Source organism: Cupressus sempervirens, chromosome 10 (genome assembly GCF_028749045.1).
Source record: "Cupressus sempervirens isolate cs-2001-9-10 chromosome 10, ASM2874904v1, whole genome shotgun sequence".
Classification (NCBI taxonomy): domain Eukaryota; kingdom Viridiplantae; phylum Streptophyta; class Pinopsida; order Cupressales; family Cupressaceae; genus Cupressus; species Cupressus sempervirens.
In genome coordinates this window covers 575777052-575800838 of record NC_143127.1, presented here as the reverse complement: position 1 = coordinate 575800838, position 23787 = coordinate 575777052, and the positions used below count along the sequence as shown (strand labels likewise).

General features: G+C 35.8%; 1 protein-coding gene across 8 annotated transcripts in view; it reads left to right on the top strand.

The window, feature by feature from the left end:
• Window positions 1–23787, top strand: part of SWEETIE (HEAT repeat-containing protein) — a 314166-nt gene that overhangs the window by 131700 nt on the left and 158679 nt on the right. For all 8 annotated transcript variants that reach the window (XM_089806951.1, XM_089806947.1, XM_089806950.1 and 5 more), the window contains exon 13: window positions 17694–17797. In XM_089806951.1, the coding sequence (XP_089663077.1) occupies window positions 17694–17797 (104 nt within the window). The remainder of the gene's footprint in view (window positions 1–17693; window positions 17798–23787) is intronic.

The following is a 23787-nucleotide window of genomic DNA, read 5'->3' as shown; positions in this document are numbered from 1 at the left end:
ATACAGAAGAGAGTCCGTTGTCACCTCAAGCTCCCAGGTGAGCTCAACCACCTCCTCCTCTTTCCCTAACAAGGTCTTATAGCAGGTGCTACCCCACTCCATAAGGTAATTTCTATCATTAACTAACGAAGAGTAACCATGCTTCAATATCCTAACAGCCTCTTGAAGCGCATGAACTTCTGCTGGGCAAAGACTACTATCACTGTGCTCATCTAACACTAGGACACCCCAACCAGATGTAGCTAGCATATGCCGAATAGCATCATAATGATCAAGAGATGAATAAATGTCACTATCACTCACCTTCAGCTGATAAGTCACATGAGGCCTTTGTAACCCCTGACTCCTATGCAAGCTTTGTGTCTCACTAAGTGCATCGTGATAGGAAACTGAATCAAAACTGTCCACCACAAGATCACTTATACATGTCGTATCATCCTTGCACAACTCTACTTCGAGATACAACTACTATGTACCTCAAACAACTCCTCCGAAGAAATAGAAGCCCTCGCAATCTCAATCTCCCCACATGTCTCAGCTTCCACCTCAATAGTAAGATCCTGTAAACATTGATCCTAGACTCATCCAAAATCTCATAAGAGTCATCACCCAATATCTGAGAAGGGGTATCATATCCAATGCAAATCATCGCATCATCCAACAAATCACCAGAGGTTTTCCACACTATCTACATCCCCATCACCTAATAGAGTCTCAACTGCCATCACCTGACTCTGCACACATGACTCTAATCTAGGCTGTGAATCAATAATGCTAGAGCATGAACCCACATCTACTGACTCCGTTGTAACACCTAAATCGCCGACATCATAGCTGGGTGACTCCATACATACATCGGTCCCACCTAAGGAATACACTGCCTTCTACACTGGAGCAACACTATGAAAACTCCCATATAAATCTCCAATAATAATTCCCTCATTAAGAGAGCCTAAAGTATCAGTAGTAACAACTGCACCAATTGCCTCTGCACTAATTGTAACAACTGTGGGGGCTTGAATGTGTTGAAGCTTAGTGCTGCTATCCAACAAGGGTACTTACACATCTATTGATTTCTGTGAAATGGGTCCATCATCAACACTATAGATAGGACTAGCAGGTGTTGTACTAAATACAGGTACATTTGCATCATGGACACCTGTCGGGGAAAATTGAATTTTCCTTCTCTACAACCTTGATGTTGGCTTTCTAAAGGTAGAAACTATATACTTCGCTATCCTCTCAACTATCTTAGGATCTGACAAGCTCTCCGCCAACCTCTGTTGATGATGCTTAAGTCTTTCCATATTGTCCTGCAAGGCATTCATTTTCGTGCTAAATTCCTCATTACTCCACCAACTTCTAGAACTACCAATCCTCCTATGTCTGTCCATAGAAAAAGAAAGCTAGAGTGCTGGTCACTCCAAATGCAATAGCAAATCTGAAAATAATATAACTTTCCTACTACATAGGATAGCGGGACTTATAGCTCTGGCAATAGCATCACTTTATTTCTCATATAGAAGTACTGTTCCAATCCTCCAACAGAATACAATTTTCAAAACATTTATCAAAAAATTTAAACCATTCAGATTAAACCTTTTGTAAAATGTTTCTGATGAAATCTTTGATTAGAATTTCTGATAAACAATTTCCAATAACCACATAAGCTGGAAGAATACACTGCTCTAATGAATAATAGATTGGCTGCCAACTGAATCCAATCGGGTGTCTATGCTACCACCAATAACCACAAAATTCATTGGCATATTATAATTGGCTCATTTGAATGCTGTCCACAACTTTGCCAAAACACGTTTGCAATAACAACAATAATATACTCCTGGAAACTATGCGATTTCTGATTTGCTCACAAATGCAAAACAAGCCCAACAGGGTGGCAGGTTTGGCGAGCTCATTAAAATTCCCTGAAAATATGTTTCACTGGTTGGCAGGATGCATAGCTCTGGTACCACTGTAATGATCTGGTCTTAATATTATCAAAATGAATTAAATTTTGACTTGTGATATTTTGTCAAACAGTTCAAATTTAGTCTTGGTATTAAGTTCTGATACCACTGTATTATTCTGGCCCTTAATTTGACTAAAGAATCAAGTTCCGACCCTCAGAATTTAATCAAATAGTTGGCGTGCAAACTGAATAATGAACCTGCTGATACTATTGTTGCGATTATTGCATCACATTTAGGTAAATAACTAATCCCACATAATAACGCATCATTTCCAAATCAATTACAACAGCAGTAATCTCAAAGAAAAGACTGAGTTGTATTAAATGTGCAGTCACAGTTCAATTAATAACAGATTTTCTTTATTTCAGATATGCAAGAAGACTATAGGTATGACTCAAGTATTTCTATTAAAGTGGAAGGAGTGTACACACCCCTACTTAAGTTTGTAAACACAAAGAATGATAACTGAAACCTGGTTAGTCGTAGACAGTTGGAAGTCTGTGCTGTGGTCCATGACATGCCTCCAATGGCTACAGTTCTGGAACTATCAACTCTCAAATGCTCCAACACTCATTGCGATTTACTGGTATCAGCTTTAGTGGAATGTCTATAACTCGTGACCTCTCTGTAAGTGTAGATGCATATGCCATAATCAATATTCCAGCTGCTAACACTGCCATCCCTTATGCTCCTTGCAAATTATGATGTGTACATGTTGACTGTAATACACATTGCTGGACGTGACCCGACTCAAGAAATTCCTCTTAGCCAACTATATGCTTACATCCCTCTGCTATGCTGATGAATTATGGACATCTAATTTGCCTGCCCAACTTCTGAACTTGTCATATACCAATGCTCAGCTTTAGGAATTATCAACTTCAACTGTTCAAACCTTACTAATTGTCGTCAATCTTCAGAAAACCTTCTTTACTGATTTGTATCTATTGTTGTTAACTCCAGTCTGAAAGTTTAAGGTGAGTTACTAGGTTTGCGTCCAACGTCACTGAATCTACTTAAGGGGTTTCACCCTTAGGAAGTATCCAATTACAATAAGCAACCTTTTAGGATTTGTTTAATAACATATATTCATTGTTACAATCCCAATGCAAATGCTTTCCTTTATAACTTCGAAATGAGGAGAGGCTCAAACAACTTAGCAATGTGGGATAAAAGACTATTTCGTCTTTTAGTCACTTAAGTAACTTTATAACTTTATAATATTAAAATATTTAAATAAATCAGTTAAGTCATTTGAACTTCAATATTTCTTGAAATACTTGTCTGATTGCCGTGCTGTTTGAAATAGGAATCTCTCCTCATAATTCCCCATGCGACCAAATACACTTTCTAAAAATAGAAAGGGTCCATCACTATTACCTGTGATTTACTATACATAGTAAGTACGGCAAATGGAGTCCAAATGACATGGAACGAAGGTGAAATCCATAAATTGCTGAATGTTGGAGATGAATCAATCCTCAGAAGACCCTCTAACCATCCTCATTAGCATACGAGGATCCAATATTAGGCTAATCCCTGAAATTCTGATGCAGGCAACCATTGGGGACATTACAGTTGGTGTTTCAAATCATGCTCAATATAGGCTAGGTGATCTTCAGAAGGTACTCAGCACGATCCTACCAAGATTTATTTAGTATCAATCCCCTTATGGTAGTTGCCTTGGCACTAGTAGATTGCCTCCATACGCTCCAATTAGCTCTAGTTACCATTCTAGTCAATCTGTCTTTAACCTTGATAAGGCGTCTCAAAACAATAGTGTTGGAGGTAAAGTGGGTCTCAACAACCTATATTAAAATAAAGAAATTAATAGATTAAAAATTTGAAAATATAGAAAGTTTGCTAAAGTGGCTAGATTTCTAAAACATGTTTAAATTTTAAATAATTCAACTTACCTTCAAGAGCTCCAACTTCGATAATTGTCTGAATATGGCTTGCGTCATATGGTGATTTGTGACAAACATTTGGACCTCTTGTGCCTCTTCATACATTTTTTTATCCTCTCAACCTTAGTGCCAATTTTTTGCAGCATTAGGTTCAGTGAGTGCACCGCACAAGGTGTCCAAAAAATGTGTTCGCTCCTCAACCAATAAGCCGACAACCTTACAATTCTTCGCATTGTTGGTTATTACATGAACAACATTCTGAGGGCCAACTTGCTCAATAGTCTGGATGAGAATGTTTTGAATGAAAGGACCATCCTTTACCTCTCCTTCACAATCCACGGCTTTTAGAAACATTGGACCTCTTGTAGACATTGCAAGAACATTCACCAAAGGACGGTTCCTTGCATCGTTCCATTCATTTGATACTATTGTCACACCTGTTTCGACTCATGCATCCTTGATGGGCAATATGGCATTCTCTACACAAGCCACCTCATCATCTAATAAAGTGGTGCGTACCTTCTCATACCTAGGGCCCTTGAACCCGTTTAGGGCCTCATTAATTGCCCTCACCTATTGCCAAGACGGTGAGCGAACAACATTAAACGACAAGCCATTTGCATAAATGTAATTGGCTATGGCTTGATCAATAATGTCTCTAGCTTCATTTTGGAATGATGATTCCAAGGGTCCCACTACACTTTTTCTTACAATGTATTGTTGAGGAGGACGCAAGAATGGATGACCCTCTGCAGGTGGTTCAGTAGGAGGGTTAGTTGAAGACATAGATGTTGTTTTTCCTTTCTTTAGAGGCCTACCACTTTCCAACGGGTGTGAAGAATTTTCCCTCCGAGTGGCTTCCTCTGCTTACTTTTGTTCTTGAATATATTTGTTTACAATGTGATTTGGAAGAAAGGATTTAGGTAGCACTCCATTTACTCTTGGCTTCTCGGTGCAAAATTTGATGCTTTTTTGAGGAATAAAGCACAAATGTGATTTTACTCTACTATAAGAGCTACTAAATTCCTCCTTGTAGTGGCTACAAATTTTAACACGTTTCCAAAGTGGGGAACATTTGTCGATTTTGAAGTTGGGGTTATTGGCTATAGAAGCACTTGTAGCCATGATAGAATCTACAAATAAATAAAACAAGTCACAACAATGAGAAGATAACGCAATCACTTCAAATAGATAACAATGAACACAAATCGTCTTAAGACTAATATAAACAACAGTAATAGTGACGTGTCTAATACCTATATGCTATAGATAATGACAAGCACTTCAAATAGTCTAATAGATAGCAGTAACATTGAACACTAAATAGTAGAGAAGTGAATAATCATAATTATAATATTATGATTATTAAATCCTTTGCTAATTACTATTTATTGTGATCATACATTTGAAGGCTTGCATGATTATAATAAAATAAATTTTTACAAGAAAATTAAAAATTAACAAAACTAGAATAGTACATACCTGTAGTAGTGTAGAGGGTCACAACAAAACTAAGCCTCTGTATGAAGCTTGCCAAATAATAAAGCAATACAGTGATTGACCCAAGTAAATACGACTCAGTTTGATAAAATGTGGATTTGCTAGACTAAGGAGTAGTAGTTCCTTCCAACGGGGATAGAGGAGTAGCAGGTCCTTCCAACGGGGACAGAGGAGTAACAGGGTTGCAATATGTGAAAATCAAAACCCTAAACGACTGTTGTTGCTACCAAATGTGAGTTGTGGAATGCAAAAATGAAAAATCCCAAACGCGGGTTGTCTTATGCATGTTTTTAGGTTTTATCTTTCATTATGTCAAAGGTGAATAGTCAAAAAGTGGCTTGTAAATTCATCTAAATTTGCTACGCATCCATCTCGGGCTTCGTTGACGTCAAAGACTTTTGGTCAAAATTCCTACGCATTCGCCTAGGGTCCGAAAACATGAATTCACAAGGAATTTGGATGGCATCAGACAAATTCGCATTGATTTTGAACTGACTTCGAATCTAAGCGAATTGATTGCCGCATTTTGTGGTTTATGAGCGAATTTGGTAACTTAGCCGCAAACCAATATAAAGAAGATGATAAGTTAAACAATATAGAAGACATGAACAAGAAATCAAGGCGTAGTTAGCACTTAAATACCGGGTGGCAAAGGAAGAAATGATGAGTTGTACAATATAGCAAAGACTGATGACTTTGTAAAATGCAGACCTGTTCTGGTGTGAGGCTTTTTTTTTTTTTTTTCGGCTTTTGAGTTTAAGCATGTTTGAAAGAGAGGGTAGACAGAACTGCTTTGTATTGCAACAAATTCAATACTAAGATATCAAATAGAAGGAATATGTTTGGAATATTCACGTCTAAAATCAGTCCAAAACTGAACCTACAATACAAAGACTGAACTGAAGATACCCAAATGGATAAATCTGTTATAAACACTGATATAACATCCCCATTCACTGGTAATAAAAATAAATGATTGTAGCAATAAGAACCAGCAATTACAAGTTCCAAGAACCCTAGGCTCTTTAGCAAACTGCTCCGAATGGTATGACTGGGTCTAAAAGTGTCCAACAACAGCTAAGATATATTGTGAATGCAAATATCAGCTCCTTAAAACCCAATGGCTCCCCTAAAATCCTCAAGTTGATCCTCGAGAAGTGATATGACTGCTGGAAATGATATAGCCCACAAGGAGAGAAGAGAACCAGCAAAATAGAAGTTTAACCCTCCTCAATCTTCTCCAAAATTGTTCTTTGCAAAAATAATATACAATAAGATCAGCAAATCTGAAAATGCTAGCTCTGATATGCCCAAATGTGACCTTTAAATAAAGTCACCAGATTATTCTCCAGATTGTATCTCTCATTAATGTGGAGAATGTTATTTGCAAGTGCCTTTGTCCTCACAAACCAACAAGAAGAAGCACAATCTGCTTCAAGAACAAAAACATAAACAATTACAATATTCAACGTACCCAAACAAGAGCTACATTCCTTGTTTTATAACTTTTTACTTATTGGAGAAAACACCTTCTGCTTTTTTGCTATTTTTTGGGATTGAATTTTCCTCTACTTTTCTGGGATTGCATTTTCCTCTATGATTTTGGTAGTGTTTTTTTAAATTTATTTATTCAAGAAGAATCAGTTCCCTTTATAACTTCCTAGTGAAGCATTAAATAATAAGGGCTCATCTATTAAAATAAATCGCCTTTTATTTGATATTCAACATTTATAATCCCTTAATTAAATAAATTAAAACATTGATAAAGTTAAATATTTTAATTTAACTATATAAAAAAATAACTTGTCATTGTTTAATAACTCCAAACTATATCAAATCCCATAATTAACATCAAAAGCCAACTCTACTGGCATAACTAAAAATAGCATCTAAATTCAATAGTGCTCATTACTGACTTACTAAACATAGTAAGCATATGAGAAATTGTCTGAAAAGCTCTAGAAAAGTGTGCTGTGTTCCTTACCATCTAAGCAAGAAACTCGTTGTGTCAACACCTCCAAAGCTCTCAAAACCTATTGATTAGCCTATGGGAATTGCACGAATATGCTAATGGTCCCTCCATTCCATATTGGTTTAGGAATAGGACATTACATTCCACCCTCTTTTCACTTCTTCTCACGTCATTCCAATCTAGCTTGAAGATCAGTATGCTAACAAATTGGAAATTGTAGATGATCCCAGGGTCCCAAATCAATATCAGAAGGAAACCACCATGCTGGCACTGCGCTGTTCTGATCAACATTCTCAGCCCATCGTGAGTAAACCAAACTCTTTTCTCTTAAAATCCATAAAGTAAACATATCCATAACTCATATTGAAATACTTGAGAGGTTTGATATCAACAGTATGTAATATATCCTGCCAAGGCATCAGAGTGAAAATCACATCAACAAATTCACTGCCAATCATAATCCTGGGAAACAAAGAAAATAATTTTCCGTGTCGTAAAGGACCAAATTCAAGATATCCCCTCACAACATCCCAAAAATGAAGCAAATCAATCACTCGCAGATTTCTACAATTTACCAATGGTTTCCAACTGGAACCATAACATCGACACTTAACCTCCAAGTGTGTATTTACTATTAACCCCCGTTGGTTATGGCTTGAACAAACATCAACTTCCCTTACTAATCAAAGATTTGGCATTTAGTCAAACACTTAGCCAACAATATTAAGGAACTCCAAATGTTTGTCAATTTACAATTTTCTCAGTTCCAAATAACGAGGCAATTTTCTAAACAATCATGATGGAGGACAAGCCAGTTTACTGAATTCTGAAATTGTCTCTAAAATGCTGATGCAACTGAACAGTGAAAGTGAAAATGATTGCTTTATTTAATTACATAAAATACTGGTAGCAAAATTGCAGCACTTAGAACCTGATTTGTAAGGGCAATACAATTGATCTTTCAAACTGAACGACAATGTACTTCAGTCCAGATTCTCGATCTGTTGTTTGCAAGAGCACTGAAATGATTATTAACTGGCTCACGTCCTGAACCCAGATGTCAAATCTGATGCTCCAATCTTGCTGCAGGCAGTTGGCAAGACTCACAACTTTGATGAGTGTGCGAAACTATCCTCTAGGGCAGTCGCTGTCTGATAAATATGAAAAGCCAACCCCTTCAATCTCAACGTACAGCCACCAAGCAACAATAAACAAAAACACAGGCCCTCAATGAAGCTCACGTGACTGGAGATGAAGTGTCCACATGGCTGGCAATAAAATGCAGACCCAATGCTAATGCCGTGTAGCTCCTTGTTGGATGAATTTGGTTCAGAATTCTGTCAACACAATTATAATGTCCAGAACGCTGCCTCCAGTTGCAATCCGACAGTCCCTTAATATCAATTCCTTGTCCCCTCAGTTTGCAGTCATTAAAATGAAGGGAAAATTCAATTCACTACAAATCCAGGCAACACTTCAAACCAATCTTCCAGACACAGCAAGGACAGTAGGAGATATTTGCAATCTGCCATACCTCAGCAGCAACAGATTATAATACTACTCAGAGCAATTCTCAGCAAATCTTCACAGAAACCCTCAACCGGATAATCAGTGAGAAAATATATATGATATTCAAGAGTATTCTTGTTACCCACAGAATTTACAGTAGAAGATGTTGGCCAATTGTATATTTCAGCACAATTGCCAAGAACTTCTCAGAATCAAACCCTTATAACTCAGTAGGGATTTGAAAATCAGAACCTTAGAAAAGCCACAAAGGCAACAAAAATAAATAAATATTCAAGCATGCCTTTTTTAATGAAATGAGCTCCTATTTATAATCCTTCGTTGGCCAAAGTTTCCTAAAGATTTCCATTGCATGAAGGTTTCCAAAAGAACTCAACACTAGAAACTTTCCAACATACTTTTTAGAAATATCTTTTAATATCATTATTAGGACATAATAATCATTTTAATAATGCAACTTAATAATTAATGAATAAATAAGAGCTCATGCAATTATTAACCTTTATAACTATAGGTGACGACCAACTACCAAATCCACCTACTACACTGCCAAAAATAGAGTTAGTAAAATAGTAAGTCCACAACTGGGACCCCCAAAACACCCTGTTAGCTCACGAGGGTCGCTATGATGAGCTAACTCCATCAACTGCACAGACTTGCCAAAAACGGGGACATTATAAAGTGTCAAAGGAAGTGTTCTCAACAAACCAACACACCCAAACTACTGTAGTCAATGAGATGTCAGTTGAAAGAATGGATATCATCTTCATGTAGTATCTGTAATGACCACTGCTTATTACAGTTAAATCTCTCTATTTTTGTTTCTTTCTTCTGTAGATTTACTGCTATTTCTAATGGCCACTCCTCTTCTATATTTCCTTATTTTCTCTCTGTTCAATATGGAGACGTTCTCTTTCTTTCTTCAGAATGTTTCTATTTCTCTCTCTTTGTTTGTTATAGAAACATTCTTGTGTATACTTGTATATATAAATCATTTATGGTCTTTGTTTGAAATCTCATTCATTATTTTACTATAATATGGTAGTAGAGCTATTATTTTCGAAAATTAATATTCATTATTGAATTTTTTTGAGTTATTTTTCAAAATAGGTTTTGAAAATCTTTAATTTTTTCATGAAATTTTAGACTCTAGATTTTCAACATCCTTGCCTGGGTGTGCTAAAAAATTTGTTTGTAGGGATATTTACTAAAATCTGTCGAGGGTTTTTGTATTTTTTTTCTTCTAAGCGGTTTTTCTCTTTCGACTTGTGCGTCATCTTCCTTTTTGTTGCCCGACCGGCTATCTTTGAAAAATGTAACAACCCCAAACTAGTTATCTTTGACAAGCATCATTTTTTTTTACTAATCGGTGGTTTGACATTTCATTGAATGCTTGGCAAACAAGCGCTGTCACAAATTTGATTTGTGTTGTAGTCTTGAGGGGTTTGCAAATAGAAAATAATAAATTGAACCACTATATGTATATTGAGTAATAATAATAGTACCCCGACTCTTCAACTACAACACCATGCCCAAATAGCATAAATAGCAAATTGTTCTCTTATACTGTCAGATAGCTTTTCAGAAAACATATAGAATTCTGATTTTAACTGGGTGAGACAAACATCTGAATACCACATTGAATTCTTTTAACTAAAAATCTGAATTTTTTATATAACCTCCACCAAATAACAGAAATAATATCAATTACAGAGAATAACCTGGCAGTGAGATTGCTCCTGGAATAGATTTGTAAAGGACCTAAAGTTGAATGCCTACAATAGATAAGAAACTTCAACCTGATCGGAGAAATTGCAGCTTGAAATCCAATCAGTCACGTCCACTGATCTGGACACCCAAACTGTTGCAATCACAGCAGCTCGATCTGGTAATCCTTACTTATGCAATACATCTGAAATTCTGGGCGTGCAAGCTAGGAATCAATGCTTAAGTATGCAGAAATAAGTTGCTGCCAAAAATTCCAAAATTACTGCTCTAATCTTCACTAGTACAAACACCTCAGTGCCCAATCAAAGCATATTTGAACCAGCTTCAAACAGTTGATGTCTAGCGCCAAGAATTTGGCTTTCTAATTGCACAGTAATAGAGCATTTGGACGGCGATTGCAAGTCAATTATTACTCACAACTCTGCCAACCAAAACACCTCCCCCCAGCAACACTAACCACAGAAAGGGAAAACACATAATTCAGTCCACAGCTCAGTTCAATTTGCACTATACCTCAGCAATGGAAGAATGCACAGTTTGGACTAAAAACCCTTATACATTAGCAAGGGCATTGAATACAGAAATCAGACAACTCATAAATCCTTCACCAAGACAAATAAAAAGAAAATAGACAATTGGATGATTCATTATCTTCACAAAGCCACCTTTTATAATTCACTTGGCTTCACCAACACACCATTATTTAGAAGCTTCCATTAGGTTCTTTTAATAAATAACTTTTTCTAGCACATGGCTTCATGATGATGCTTTTCACGTAAGTGACTTCAACTTTTAAATACAACAACTCCTTGCACTTTTATATTTTATACTTGACTTGGGCTTGTAACTAACTAAATAAGTGGCCCCTTCCAATGATGACTCAGCCATCAACTTAAGTAAAATTATAACTTTATAATAAGCCATTTAATGATTTTATAATTTGGCGACTGAAATAATAATAATCCCAAAATACTTATCCTTTATGTATGTCCTGTGAAACAGGAGTCACACCTATTATTCCCCATGTGACCAAATGCACTTTCTTAAAATAGAAAAGGTCCCTCTCAATCGTCACCTGACTTGCCATAAATAGCAGGTGCAAGAAACTAATCCCAAACAAAATCTAATATGAGTCAATTGAAGACCAAACTGGAACATATTGGATCTCATTTGCTTATCAATATCCATGTTATCTTCCTTGGTATCCACCCTATCATCCATTAACCTATTCCCAACATTTTCGGACTTCGTTATGACGCTAGGTGCAACTATAAGCTCCCGTGGGCCACTGCTGATATTAAGATCAGACTTAGAGTTTTGACTGGAAACTTTTTCTTGCTCTCTAAGAGCATCCATTGTACCATCACATTTCTTCCTTTGCAAAAATGATATCATGTTGTGCTCATTTTGGATTTGAAATCCATTTTGTCATCTGTTTGTGGTTTTGATTCAACTCATTCACTAACACATTCAACTATTTCACAATATCATCCCATTGTTTTCGATTAATGGTCATAATTCTGATATATGCACAAGAAATGTTATTTCCCTACCCCACAATATGGCAGGAAACCACACTGATACCACTGTAATAACCCCAGCTGATTATATCTTTGACAAGCATCACAATTTTTTACTAATTAGTGGTTTGTTATTTCGTCAAACACTTGGCAAACAAGTTCTGTCACCACTTTGATTTATGTTGTAATCTTGAGGGGTTTGCAAATAGATTTTTAAAATTTTTTTTTTAATTGAACCAATATATGTATATTGAAATGCAATGCAATAATAACAGTTCCCTTGCTCTTTAACTATAGCACCATGCCCAATTAGCACAAATACCAAATTGGTCTCTTATACTGTCAGACAGCTTTTTAGCAAAAATATATAATTCTGATTGTCGCTGGGCAAGACGGACATCTTAATAACACATTGAATTCTTTTAACAAAAAATCTGATTTTTTTATTCAAACTCTACCAAACAGCAGTAATAATTTCAATTACGGAGAATAACCTGGCAGTGAGATTGCTCCTGGAACAGATTTGTACCAGACCTAAAGTTGAATGCCCAAAATAGCCAAGCAACCTCAACCTGGACAGAGAAATTGCAACTTTAAATCCAATCAGTCACGTCCACTGGTCTTGGATGCCCAAACTATTGCAATCACAGCAGCCCGACCTGGTAATCCTTACTCATGCAATAGAATCTGAAATTCTGGGCGTGCAAGCTGGGAATCAGTGCCCAGGTTTACAGAAATAAATTGCTGCCAAGAACTCCAGAATTACTACTCCAATTTTCACCAGTACAAACACCTCAGTGCCTAATCAAACCAAATTTGAACCAGCTTCCAACAGTTGATATCACCGTAACAGAACCTTTTGATGCCCATTGTAGGTCAATTATGACTCACAATTTTCCCAACCGAAACACCTGCTAGCAAGGGTAACCACAGAAAGGGAAAACACAGAATTCAGTCCAGAACTCAGTTCAATTTCCACTATACCTCAGCAATGGAAGAATGCACAATTGAGACTCAAAACCCTATACTTCAGCAAGGGCATTGAATACAGGAATTAAACAACTTAGAAACCCTTCACCAAGACAAATAAAAAGCAGATAGACAATTGCATCATTTATTTGCTTCATGAAGCCACCTTTTATACCTCACTTTGCTTTACCAACACACCATTAATTAAAAGCTTCCATTAGATTATTTTAATAAATAAGTTTTCTAGCACATGGCTTCATGAAGACGCTTTTCACTTAAGTGGCTTCAACTTTTAAATATAACACCTCTTTGCACTTTTTATATTTAATACTTGACTTAGGCTTCTAACTAATTAAATAAATGACCCCTTCCAACAATGAGTCAAGCCTTAAGTGAAACAATAAAGATAAATTATAACTTTATAATAAGCCATTTAATGATTTAATTATAATTTAGCCACCAAAATAATAATAACTCCCAAAATACTTATTCTTCATGTATGCCGTGTGAAACATGAGTCACACCTATTATTTCCCCATGTGACCAAAATGCAGTTTCCTAAAATAGAAAGGGTCTCTCTTGATCATCACCTGACTTGCCATAAATATTAGGCGCAAGAAACCAAGCCCAAACAAAGTCCAATTTGAGTCAAACAAAGACCAAACCAGAACATACTCAATCATGAAGAAGAAAAGACTCTCCCATAGCCAAGCCTCTGCCTTAGAAGACCTTCTATCCGCTATAATTAGCCTACGTGGATCACAATAATAGGCTAATCTCTCAAACTTTGATTTTGACAGAAATGGGGACATTATAAAAAATGATTGTCTTTTTGTCGTTTTTAGGTGTGCATTTAACATTTTTTTGTAACCTTGTTTTTCTGCAACTTGCAGCCTTGCTGTTAATTGGGTCGCTCTCTCTCTCAGATGCTCTTCTCAAAGACAAATGTTTTCTGGTCTTTTTAGTGTCTAGGGCATGCACAATTCCCTTATTATGCTAGTAATGGAACTTTCAACCATAATTTTGGGTTTTTTTTTTGGACGGTTCTTTAGCAACTCAACCTCCGTGCCATTATTTTCTTCAAACAACCTTCTTTGCAAGTTCCATGTTTTCGAAAGTGTTTTTTTTCCTAGCTTACCTACTGTTCTTCGCGCCTTCTAGGGGTTTATTCTTTGCAAAATGCAACCATACCTTTTCCTACCATTGATTTCCATTCCTACAATAGTTTTTTTCAAAATCGGCTAGCGTTTCTATTGAAAATCCTAGGTGCTTTGTTGATTTGCAAAACTTTTTCTAGATTCTTGATGGGTTTTTGCTGATGTCAATTGGGTCACTCTCTGTTTTTTTGGGGTGCACTGTTTTTTGTGGCTCATTTTTTCATGTCAGCAGATATAGAATCTAATTTCAGATTTGTGCTGGCTTCTTCAAGCTCTCTTTTGTGTGTCCTTTCATTTTTTTGGGTCTTCCGTCAATCTACCTTGAAGTTCATGTCCTTTCAGATTCATGTTTTTTGCATTGAAAAACGAGTCATGGCACCTCTCACCAATCTTCTGTTGGAAGTCAGTCAATGATTCAATCAAATGAACTACCACACCCTGAAAGATGATGGCAATTGCAGCTTTTTGTTTTGAAGTTGGATTGACCATTAAGGGAGGGTATTAGAGTTGAATCTCGCTATTTTTGTTTCTCTCTCTTTTGTAGATTTACTTCTATTTTTAATGGTCACTCATCTTCTATGTTTCCATATTCTTTCTTTGTTCAATATTGAAACTTTCTCTCTCTCTTTAGAATGTTTCTTTCTCTCTCTCTCTTTGTTCATTATATAAACATTCTTGTGTATACTTGTATATATAGATTATTTATGATCTTTTTTTAATAACACATTCATTATTTTACTACAATACTACTTACCAGAGTTGAAGCAACAAATAAATATACTATGTTCGGAAGAACACTCACAACCAACTTCCCTGTGGACTGCCAAGGCTTGAGAATTATCTAGTCATGAAAAGATGTCCTCATAACCAACATGAAACTGTAAGGTGAGTTGTAATTAATCTAATGTTCAACTAAAAATGTAAGACATGTGAATATGGTAGCAATTGAAGAGTCATCTCCTATGATGAAATCACTTCTGCCAACCATACACAACCATTAAGTATTCAACTGCTAGTATAGAGAAGTCATTCAACTCATTTGTGGCCAAAGAACTAAAGGCATGCATAGGCTGATTGGAAAGTGAACAACAATAATAACAATGGGGATTTTCCTCTAGAGTAATAACTGCAAATACGAATTGCTGCAATATTCTTGCTAAAGGAAAGCAATTCCTTGCAAGACTTACAGATCTATCATGTCTTCATTGTACTAAATTGGTACAACCATGAAGATTTGTGAAATCTCTCATTTTTTGAATTTGAAGAGTCTTTGAAGGATTGACAAAAATATGTGGAAGTTTGCTATCCCGAACCATGACTAAGAGAAAACCACCCTAGTGTACAACACATGCCTTCATCAGATGAACTCTTTGAATTAGAAAGGTTTTAAGTAAACAAAAACCACTCTTGTTCATGACTGGAAGTCAGCAAGGTACAATCTGATTTAAGTGTGCCACATAGAGGGCAACAGCAATACCAATGAATCTTCCAAGTATGTGTGGAAAGAATAGGGATTTAACACTTCAACTCAGAAATGCTTGGGAAACACTTCCGAGCAATCACCAACTGAAAAACCCCAGTTCCTTGACAAAGAATACTGTGCCGACTCCCTTAAATGAGAGCAAACCATGAATTGAAGTGACTGACTTGGAACCAATCAGCAAGCTAGCAACCGAAATCTAAGCGATTATTTGCCAAGGAGCAGTTGTAAGAGTATCCATTTGATCAATGATCCAATTGTTTCTCAGAATCTTTTTCTAATTCATGTGTAGAGGAAGCAATAGAATCACATTATGGCTGGAAAGATAAAGAACAGAACTTTAAGTCTGAAATATTGATCTGTGTCATGCCAATGTACATTCCTTGGACTCTTAATAATCTCTATCAAGTTTTGTTGAAAACGACAAGCCTGGATAGCCGACGAAGAATAATCTCTTCCATGCCTAGAAAGTTGCATAACCAGACTCCAAGTGCCTTCCAAATTTGCATTCACGTTAAATAAATTTTTGTCTTCTTTTGTAACCTCCTGTCTTTGAAACTAACTCTAAAGAACGATTAGTATATGTCAAATCACTCAATCCAAGAGATAGGTTTTCAAAACTGTCGTCTTCATGTTTAGCTTCTTTTTCAAAAGATACATAAATGTCAAGGTTAAACTTTCCTTTCCCTGCTGCTCTTCTGAAAATTGCAGAAAACTCAATCACATTATTTGGAAACTTGTCAAAAGTTGACATGTAAAATTCTCCAAGAATCAATACATCCCATGAAGGAACTGGCTTTCCAACTACATGAAGGCATACAGTACTGCTCATTGCAGATAAGGTATGAATAATCCCACTTGTTAGGCAATGCCAAAACTTAAGATAAATATTCTTGCAAGAATGATGCAACTCAAGGCAAGTACCAATAAGGAAAGAATCTTCAACTAAAATCGACAAATTCTAGTTTGCTTTTGATCTTAAGAATGTTTGAAAGAGAGAATAGAAAGGGCTGATTTGTATTGTGAGAAATTGAATACTTAGGTTGCAAATATAAAGGAAAGTGCTTGCAATATTCACTTCTACAATACAAAGACAAAACTAGAAATACAATACAGAGAAAAAACTGAAGATGCCCACATGGATAAATGTGATTATAAACACAAATACAAAATTCCATTCGCTGGTAATGAAAGTAAATGATTGCAGCAATATTATTTACGAAGTACAAGCTTCAGAAATCCCAGTTTCTTCACCAAACTGCTCCAAATGGTATGCCTAGGTCTAAGAGTGTCAAACAACAGCTAAGATCTTTAGTGAGTGCAAATATCAGCTCCTTAACCACCAATTTGCTACCCTAGAATCCTCGAGTGTACCTTCAAGAAGTGATATGGCTGGCTGGAAATGATATGGCCAACAAGGACAGTATAGAACTAGCAAAATAGAAGTTTAATCCTCAATCTCCTCCAAAATTATTCTTTACAAATCTGATATCCAATAAGCTCTGCAAATCTGAAAATGTTTCTTTTTGGTGACTGAGTTAATTAATTATCAAACAAAATTATTTTGTCACTGGTAAAAAATTTGCAACTTCAAAAATTCTATGCAGTTCAAAATCATCAGTTGATGCATTTTCGGCTCATCATGATGGTACACTAGATTTGATCCTCTTCTTAGACTGATATTGAATTTAAATTATCAATTATTTGATGCTAATTATATTTGTAACTTCTGCCTTTGACTCTTGTTTGCAAGGCATTGAAAATAAAAGGCTTCACTATAGAGCTGGACTTCTGCTATTCTTTATTATTTTAATTTCTTGGTGCAAAGATATTTTTGGCTTTGTTAAGCATGCATAGATAGTTATTTAATGTGACCACGGAACTAAATACAGGGTCGTCTTATTTTCATATTTATTTAAGTGATTAAAGATGCCACTGACAAGAACAGGCTCTTTTGCAGGGTGATAGATTAAGGCCGGAACTAGACTGCCTTCATGGTCAAGCAGCAATGCTGGCTTCATTAGCATCTGCATCACCAAGACTGCCTCTTGGTATCCCAACAAGGTTAGCACATATTTATTTCTCCTGTATCAATTTAGCAGATGGAATGGCAATGCAAACTGATTAAACAAACCTTATTGCTCGCTCGATTGGACGGGTAGAGATAATGAAGTACTTCACACAAAATCTTATGAATGGATTAGACAAACGATTGCACTTAATTTCTTAAAATTGCATTCAATGATCTGTTGTAGATGACCCTGTTGGATGTTGGAGAGTTTGTTGGTTGATTCCTGATGGAATTGTTGCTAGATATGTTTGGCATTAATGTTTTGTCATTGACGTCAACATGTGTGTCTGACCGTCAGTATTCCTGATTGTTATCTGCTCTTGATTGATTTGGCAAAGACACAAATTTGATGGTGAGCACTTGCAAAGATCGGTTTGTGATCTTGCAAATGCTGAGATATTTGCTCTATGATCTTAGTAGTCATGTTTTCATTTGCGGGAGTTGTAGTGAATTTATCAGAGACTGGTCATTGACAGTTTCACTGTAAACTGTTATGGGTTAGTGGTGCAGTATTTCCTAAGGAATGTTTTGGTGGAGATGAATTTTTGTATGTGAGCCTAGAGGTGTTATCCAGACTTGGATATGCATCTTAGATTGGATTTGTTTGGTGTTCGCAGCCAGGGAAGTCATATTTTTTTTCTGACAAAGAACAGTGAAATGTTTCTTGGCCGTCTCAGATAGGAAACATGTTGTATTGGATCTTGAGCGTGATCATTTCTATGATAGCGTGATTATTGCTTGATGCGTTTTACTATTGTGACTAACTCTTATTAGGCCTGATCTAATAGAGTGTTAAGGACTAGTATTTATGAGGAGAATCCTTTACTGAATAAAAATAAAGGTTGGTGCGATGGTTATGATGAAAAGTTGAGATTGCATGTGTGGATTTGATGAAAGGTTGTGATATAGAGGAAAGCTATTGACCAAAGTGTAGAGACCTATGAGTGGAATCTAATAGAAATGTACTTCAGTGGAATTGTATTGGCAATAGTTGTTGCTAATAGTTAGTTCACTCTTTCAATGGATTGTAGTCCACCCTTTCGAGTTGCTCTCCCTTCTTTTGTGTTGTTGCGCTCTTTCAGAGTTGTTTCTCTTGTTGTAATTGGATTGTTGCCCAATCAGGGTTGCTTGCCCTTGTTGTATTTGAACAGTGAGCCACAGGCGAGTGCTTGAATGTTTTTGCCTTGCTCTTCAGCGTTTAAATGGGTTTTATATGTGCTAGTACATCATATAGTGGGCTTGATCCCCACCTTGGTTTTTCTCCGAATAGGGTTTACGTATAAAAAAATTTGGTGTTATTTCTTGTTCATTGGACTTAATATTTCAAATGTATGTTGTGGTGAATGTTTTAGGGTTTTAGTATTCATACAACTGATTCACCACCCCCCTGTCCTTCTCAGTTTAATCTTGTGCATTGTTATTCCTAACAAATGGTGTTGGAGCTCTTTTCAACTCTTTTGGAAGCTGAACTGTTTGAGGAGATCAGAGATGGGAAACTTTAAGTGGGATAGTCTGAAGTTTGATGGAACTACCTATGTACTATAGAAAGGAAGGATGATGAGACACCTGATTTGCATGGGAATTTAGTATTGAAACACAATAAAAAAGCCTTTGCACCTCTTGATAATCTTGATGATGCGTCCAAAGCTGATATGAAGCAATTCTAGTGCAATATGATTACCAAGGAAGCATTATTCAGTGCCTTGATTAATCCTGAATTTACAGATGTCACAGAGTTTTCTACTGCAAATGAAGTATGGGTGAAATTGGAAACAGTTCATGAAGGTGATGAATATGTAAAGCAAGCCAAGTTACAAAGTTGTAAGGACATTTGGAATCCCTGAGGATGAGCTAAGATGAAAAAATCAGACTTCATGTGAAAATGATAAGAGATTATGTTTGGAATTAGATGTGCTAGAGGAACCATTACCGAAGATGAGATTGTATCAATGATGGTGAGATCCCTGCTATAATTCTATGCTACCAAAGTTGCATCTATTGAGGAGATCATACCTATCTACATACTGACAAGGGAATGTTGTTTGGTAAACTATCTGCTTTTGAAATGAATAGATTAGGAGATGCTTTACCTAAAGTTGAATCTGCATTTAATGCTATTGTTTCCAAGGGTAACAAGAAGATTGACTATGATAGTCCTTCAAGTTTTACAAAATTTGTTAGCTATGCTAAAGAATTGGAGGAAATTGAGGAAGAGGAAAGAAAGATCTAAGAGCTAGAATCCTTGATTGCTAAAAGAGCAACTATAGGTGAAGGTAAGTATGAAGGAAAATTGCCATTGAAATGTTTTGCATGTAATATGATTGGTAGTTCTGCATCAAAGTGTCTTGAGAAAAGTCATAAGCATAAGGTTAGATATGACAAGAAATGCTATTATTGTTCTAGTGGAGGTACTACTGATGATGAATTTGAGAAAAGTGAGGAAGAAATTGTTTTTTTTGCTATTAAGGATGAAACCCTATGATTGAAGAAAAAGCCCTAGTTACTCATGTTTATAAGGAAGGAATGGGTAATAGATAGCAGATGTTCAATCATGTGACAGGAGATTTGAGCAAATTTGTGAAGCTTGATAAATATGATGATGGTGTTGTCAAATTTGGTGATAATACTCCGTGTTTAATCAAAGGAAGAGGTTGTATAACTCTTGATGGAAATAATAATCTTGATGATGTTTTATTTGTTGATGGTTTAAAACATAATATTTTGAGTGTTGGACAACTTGATGACAAAGGTTACAATCTACAATATTAGGAGGTAATGTGCATAATAATAGATGAATCTAGAATACAGATTGCATGCAGAATTAAAACTACACATAATGTTTTTCATTTGAATTATGCAGAGAAGAGATGTTTAGTTGCTAAGATTGATGAGATATGGCTATGGCACAAGAGATTTTGTCACGTGAATTTCGATAATATTATGAAGATCAATTCCACTAATGCTATTAGAGATTTGCCTGAGTTGATGAAGCCTACTAAGGCAATATATATGAAATGTATGATGGGGCAAAGAAGATCTACTTTCAAGAACAAGACATGCCGCAAATGAAATTTTAGATTTGGTTCTTGCAGATCTATGTTGTCCTAGTAAGGCAACAACTTTCTATGGCGAGAGATATTTCATTCTTTTCATTGATGATTATTCTAGGATGATGTGGGTAGCATTTCTGAAGGAAAAAGAAGCTTTTAAAATGTTTAAGATCTTCAAACCCAAAGGTGAGATTGAGACTGGTTTAAGCTGAAATACCTGAGATATGACAGAGTAAGAGAATTTACTTTTGGAGGATTCAACACATATTGTGAAGAACATGGGATAAGGAGACAAATGTCATCTAATAGGACCCCTTAACAAAATGGTACTGTAGAGTTGAGAAATAGAACAATCCTTGACACTCCAAGGACTATGATGTTGGAAGGAAAGATGCCTCAGGCACATTGGAGAGTAGTAGTTACTACAATAGTTGACACGTTAAATAGAGTTCAGATAAAGCATGGAATCAGTAAGATACCTAACGAGCTATGGTATGGACCTATACCTACAGTTAAACATTTCAGAATTTTTGGAAGTAAATGCTACATTAGGAGAGATGATATTCTAGGAAAATTTGACCCTAGAAGTGATGATGGATTTTTTCTCTAGTATTCGACGAAGAGCAGAGCCTACTGATTTTACAACCTCAAATTAAAGAAGCTAGTTGAAAGTGCTAATGTAAGGGTAGATGAAAGATTTCAGATATAGGAAAGATAATGCAGCTATGGATCAGATGATGATAGTGAACAAAATCAGATTGAAATCACAGATAAGGAGAATCAGATTGAAGATGTTGAAGAGATGAATATGGGATTAATGTTGACACACAAGATGCTACTATTTTGAAGGCTCGAATTCATGAAAAGTTAAATCATAGTGATGATAAAATTATAGGTGATTAAATGTTATGACTAGAAGAAGGATTGCTAGAAATGAAGTTTATTTGATTTCTCAAGTTTAAAAATATAGATGAAGCATGTAACGATGACAGTTGGATCCAGACTATGAGAGAGGAATTGGATCAGATTGAAATGAACAACACATGGATGCTAGTTTCTAGACATAAATACAAAAATCATATTGGAAATAAATGCAGAAGCAAACCGATTGAGGATGGTGAAGTAGTAAGGAATGAAGCTAGATTGGTTTGAAAAGGATACTCATAAATGGAAGATGTAGATTTTGATGAAACGTATGAAATGTTTGCACCTATTGCTAGACTTGAGGTAGTTAAATTGTTTCTTGCATATGGTGCTTATAAAAATGTCAAGGTATATCAGATGAATGTGAAGTCAACAATTTTGAATGGAGAATTAGAAGTGAGTGTCTATGCTGAATAACTTGGTGGATATTTTTTACTTGATTAGAATGACACAATTTATCAATTGAAGAAAGTCTTATATGGATTAAAAGAAGCCCTTAGAGTCTGGTATGCAAGGTTGGATAAGTATTTATTGAAACTTGGAATAAAGGTAATGTAGACAGTAATTTGTAGTTTAAGATTTAATTTAAACGCGTTTTAAGTGTTGGAGCATTGGTGGATGATATTATTTTTGGAGTAGATGACAAAATCAGTTTAGTTTTAGGTGATGAGATACAAAAGAAATTTGAGATGTCTATGATAGGTGAGATGTAATTCTTTCTGGTTTGAAAATTACTTAGACTGAGATAGGTATTTTCATATCACAATTCAAGTATGTTGAGGAATTGTTAAAGAAATCTGGCATGGATGATTCAAAGCCAATTGGAACACCTATGGGGACAAGATGTAAATTAAGGATGATGACTCAAAGGATGCCAATCAGACAAGATACATATCTATACTTAGAGGATTACAATATCTAACTGATACAAGATCTGACATATCAAATGTTGTTGGAATTGTTGCTAGATATCAAGCTGAACTGAAGGACACATATGTTGTAGCTGTTGAAATAATATTCAAATATTTGAAGGGTACAATGGACTTTGGTTTGTGGTATGATAAAGGTAATGATTTTACAGATCGTGTATATACTGATGTTGATTGGGTAGGAAATGTTGATGATTGAAAGAGCCACTAGTGGAGGAGCCTTCTTTTTGGGAAGGAGATTAGTTTCATGGTTATGGTTGAGTAAGAAGCAAAATTGTATTACAGTCTACTATTGAAGCTAAATATGTTGTTGCTGCTATTAATTGTACTCAATTTGTTTGGATCAAGCTAATATTGAAAGATATCAAAGATATCATTGATGAGCCTATTGTGATAATTCTAGTGCTAATTGTGAGGTATCCTTTGAATCATATTGTGAAAATTCTAGTGCCAAAAACATTTCAAAGAATCTTGTGTTACATTCTAAGATAAAATTTATATTAATCAAATATCATTTCTTAAGGGAGAAGGTAAATGAGAAGGAAGTGAAGTTAGAATATGTGGCTACTAAGGACCAAATTGCAGACATTTCAACAAAGCACTCACCTAAAGATGCCTTTGAATATTTCAGAGGCGTGCTTAGGGTGATGGCTCCTCCTGTTTAGAGCTAAATGTAGGGATGCATCAGTCTAGTAGTCTTATCATAATTATCTTGCTTTTGGACATGATATTTTTGGAGCTGCTCCAATGGGGGAGCAGTCGGTAAAGTTTGGTGTAGCTGGTATAGTTGGTCTTTTGAGGAGAGACGTCATTGATGCCTTTTGGGGATATATGTTATGAAGGTGAGCTTTCACACCTTTGCCATTGATGTCAAAGGGGGAGAAATAAATGTGAAAAATACAAGTGACATCCTCAATTAATCACTTTGAGCATTGATCAATTTTTCACATCATATGTTGCCATCAATGCCAAAGGGGTAGATTGTTGGATGTTGGAGAGATGGTTGGTTCATTCTAGCATTAATGTTTTTTCATTGATGTCAACATATGTGTTTAACAAACACTATTCTTGAGTTGTTAT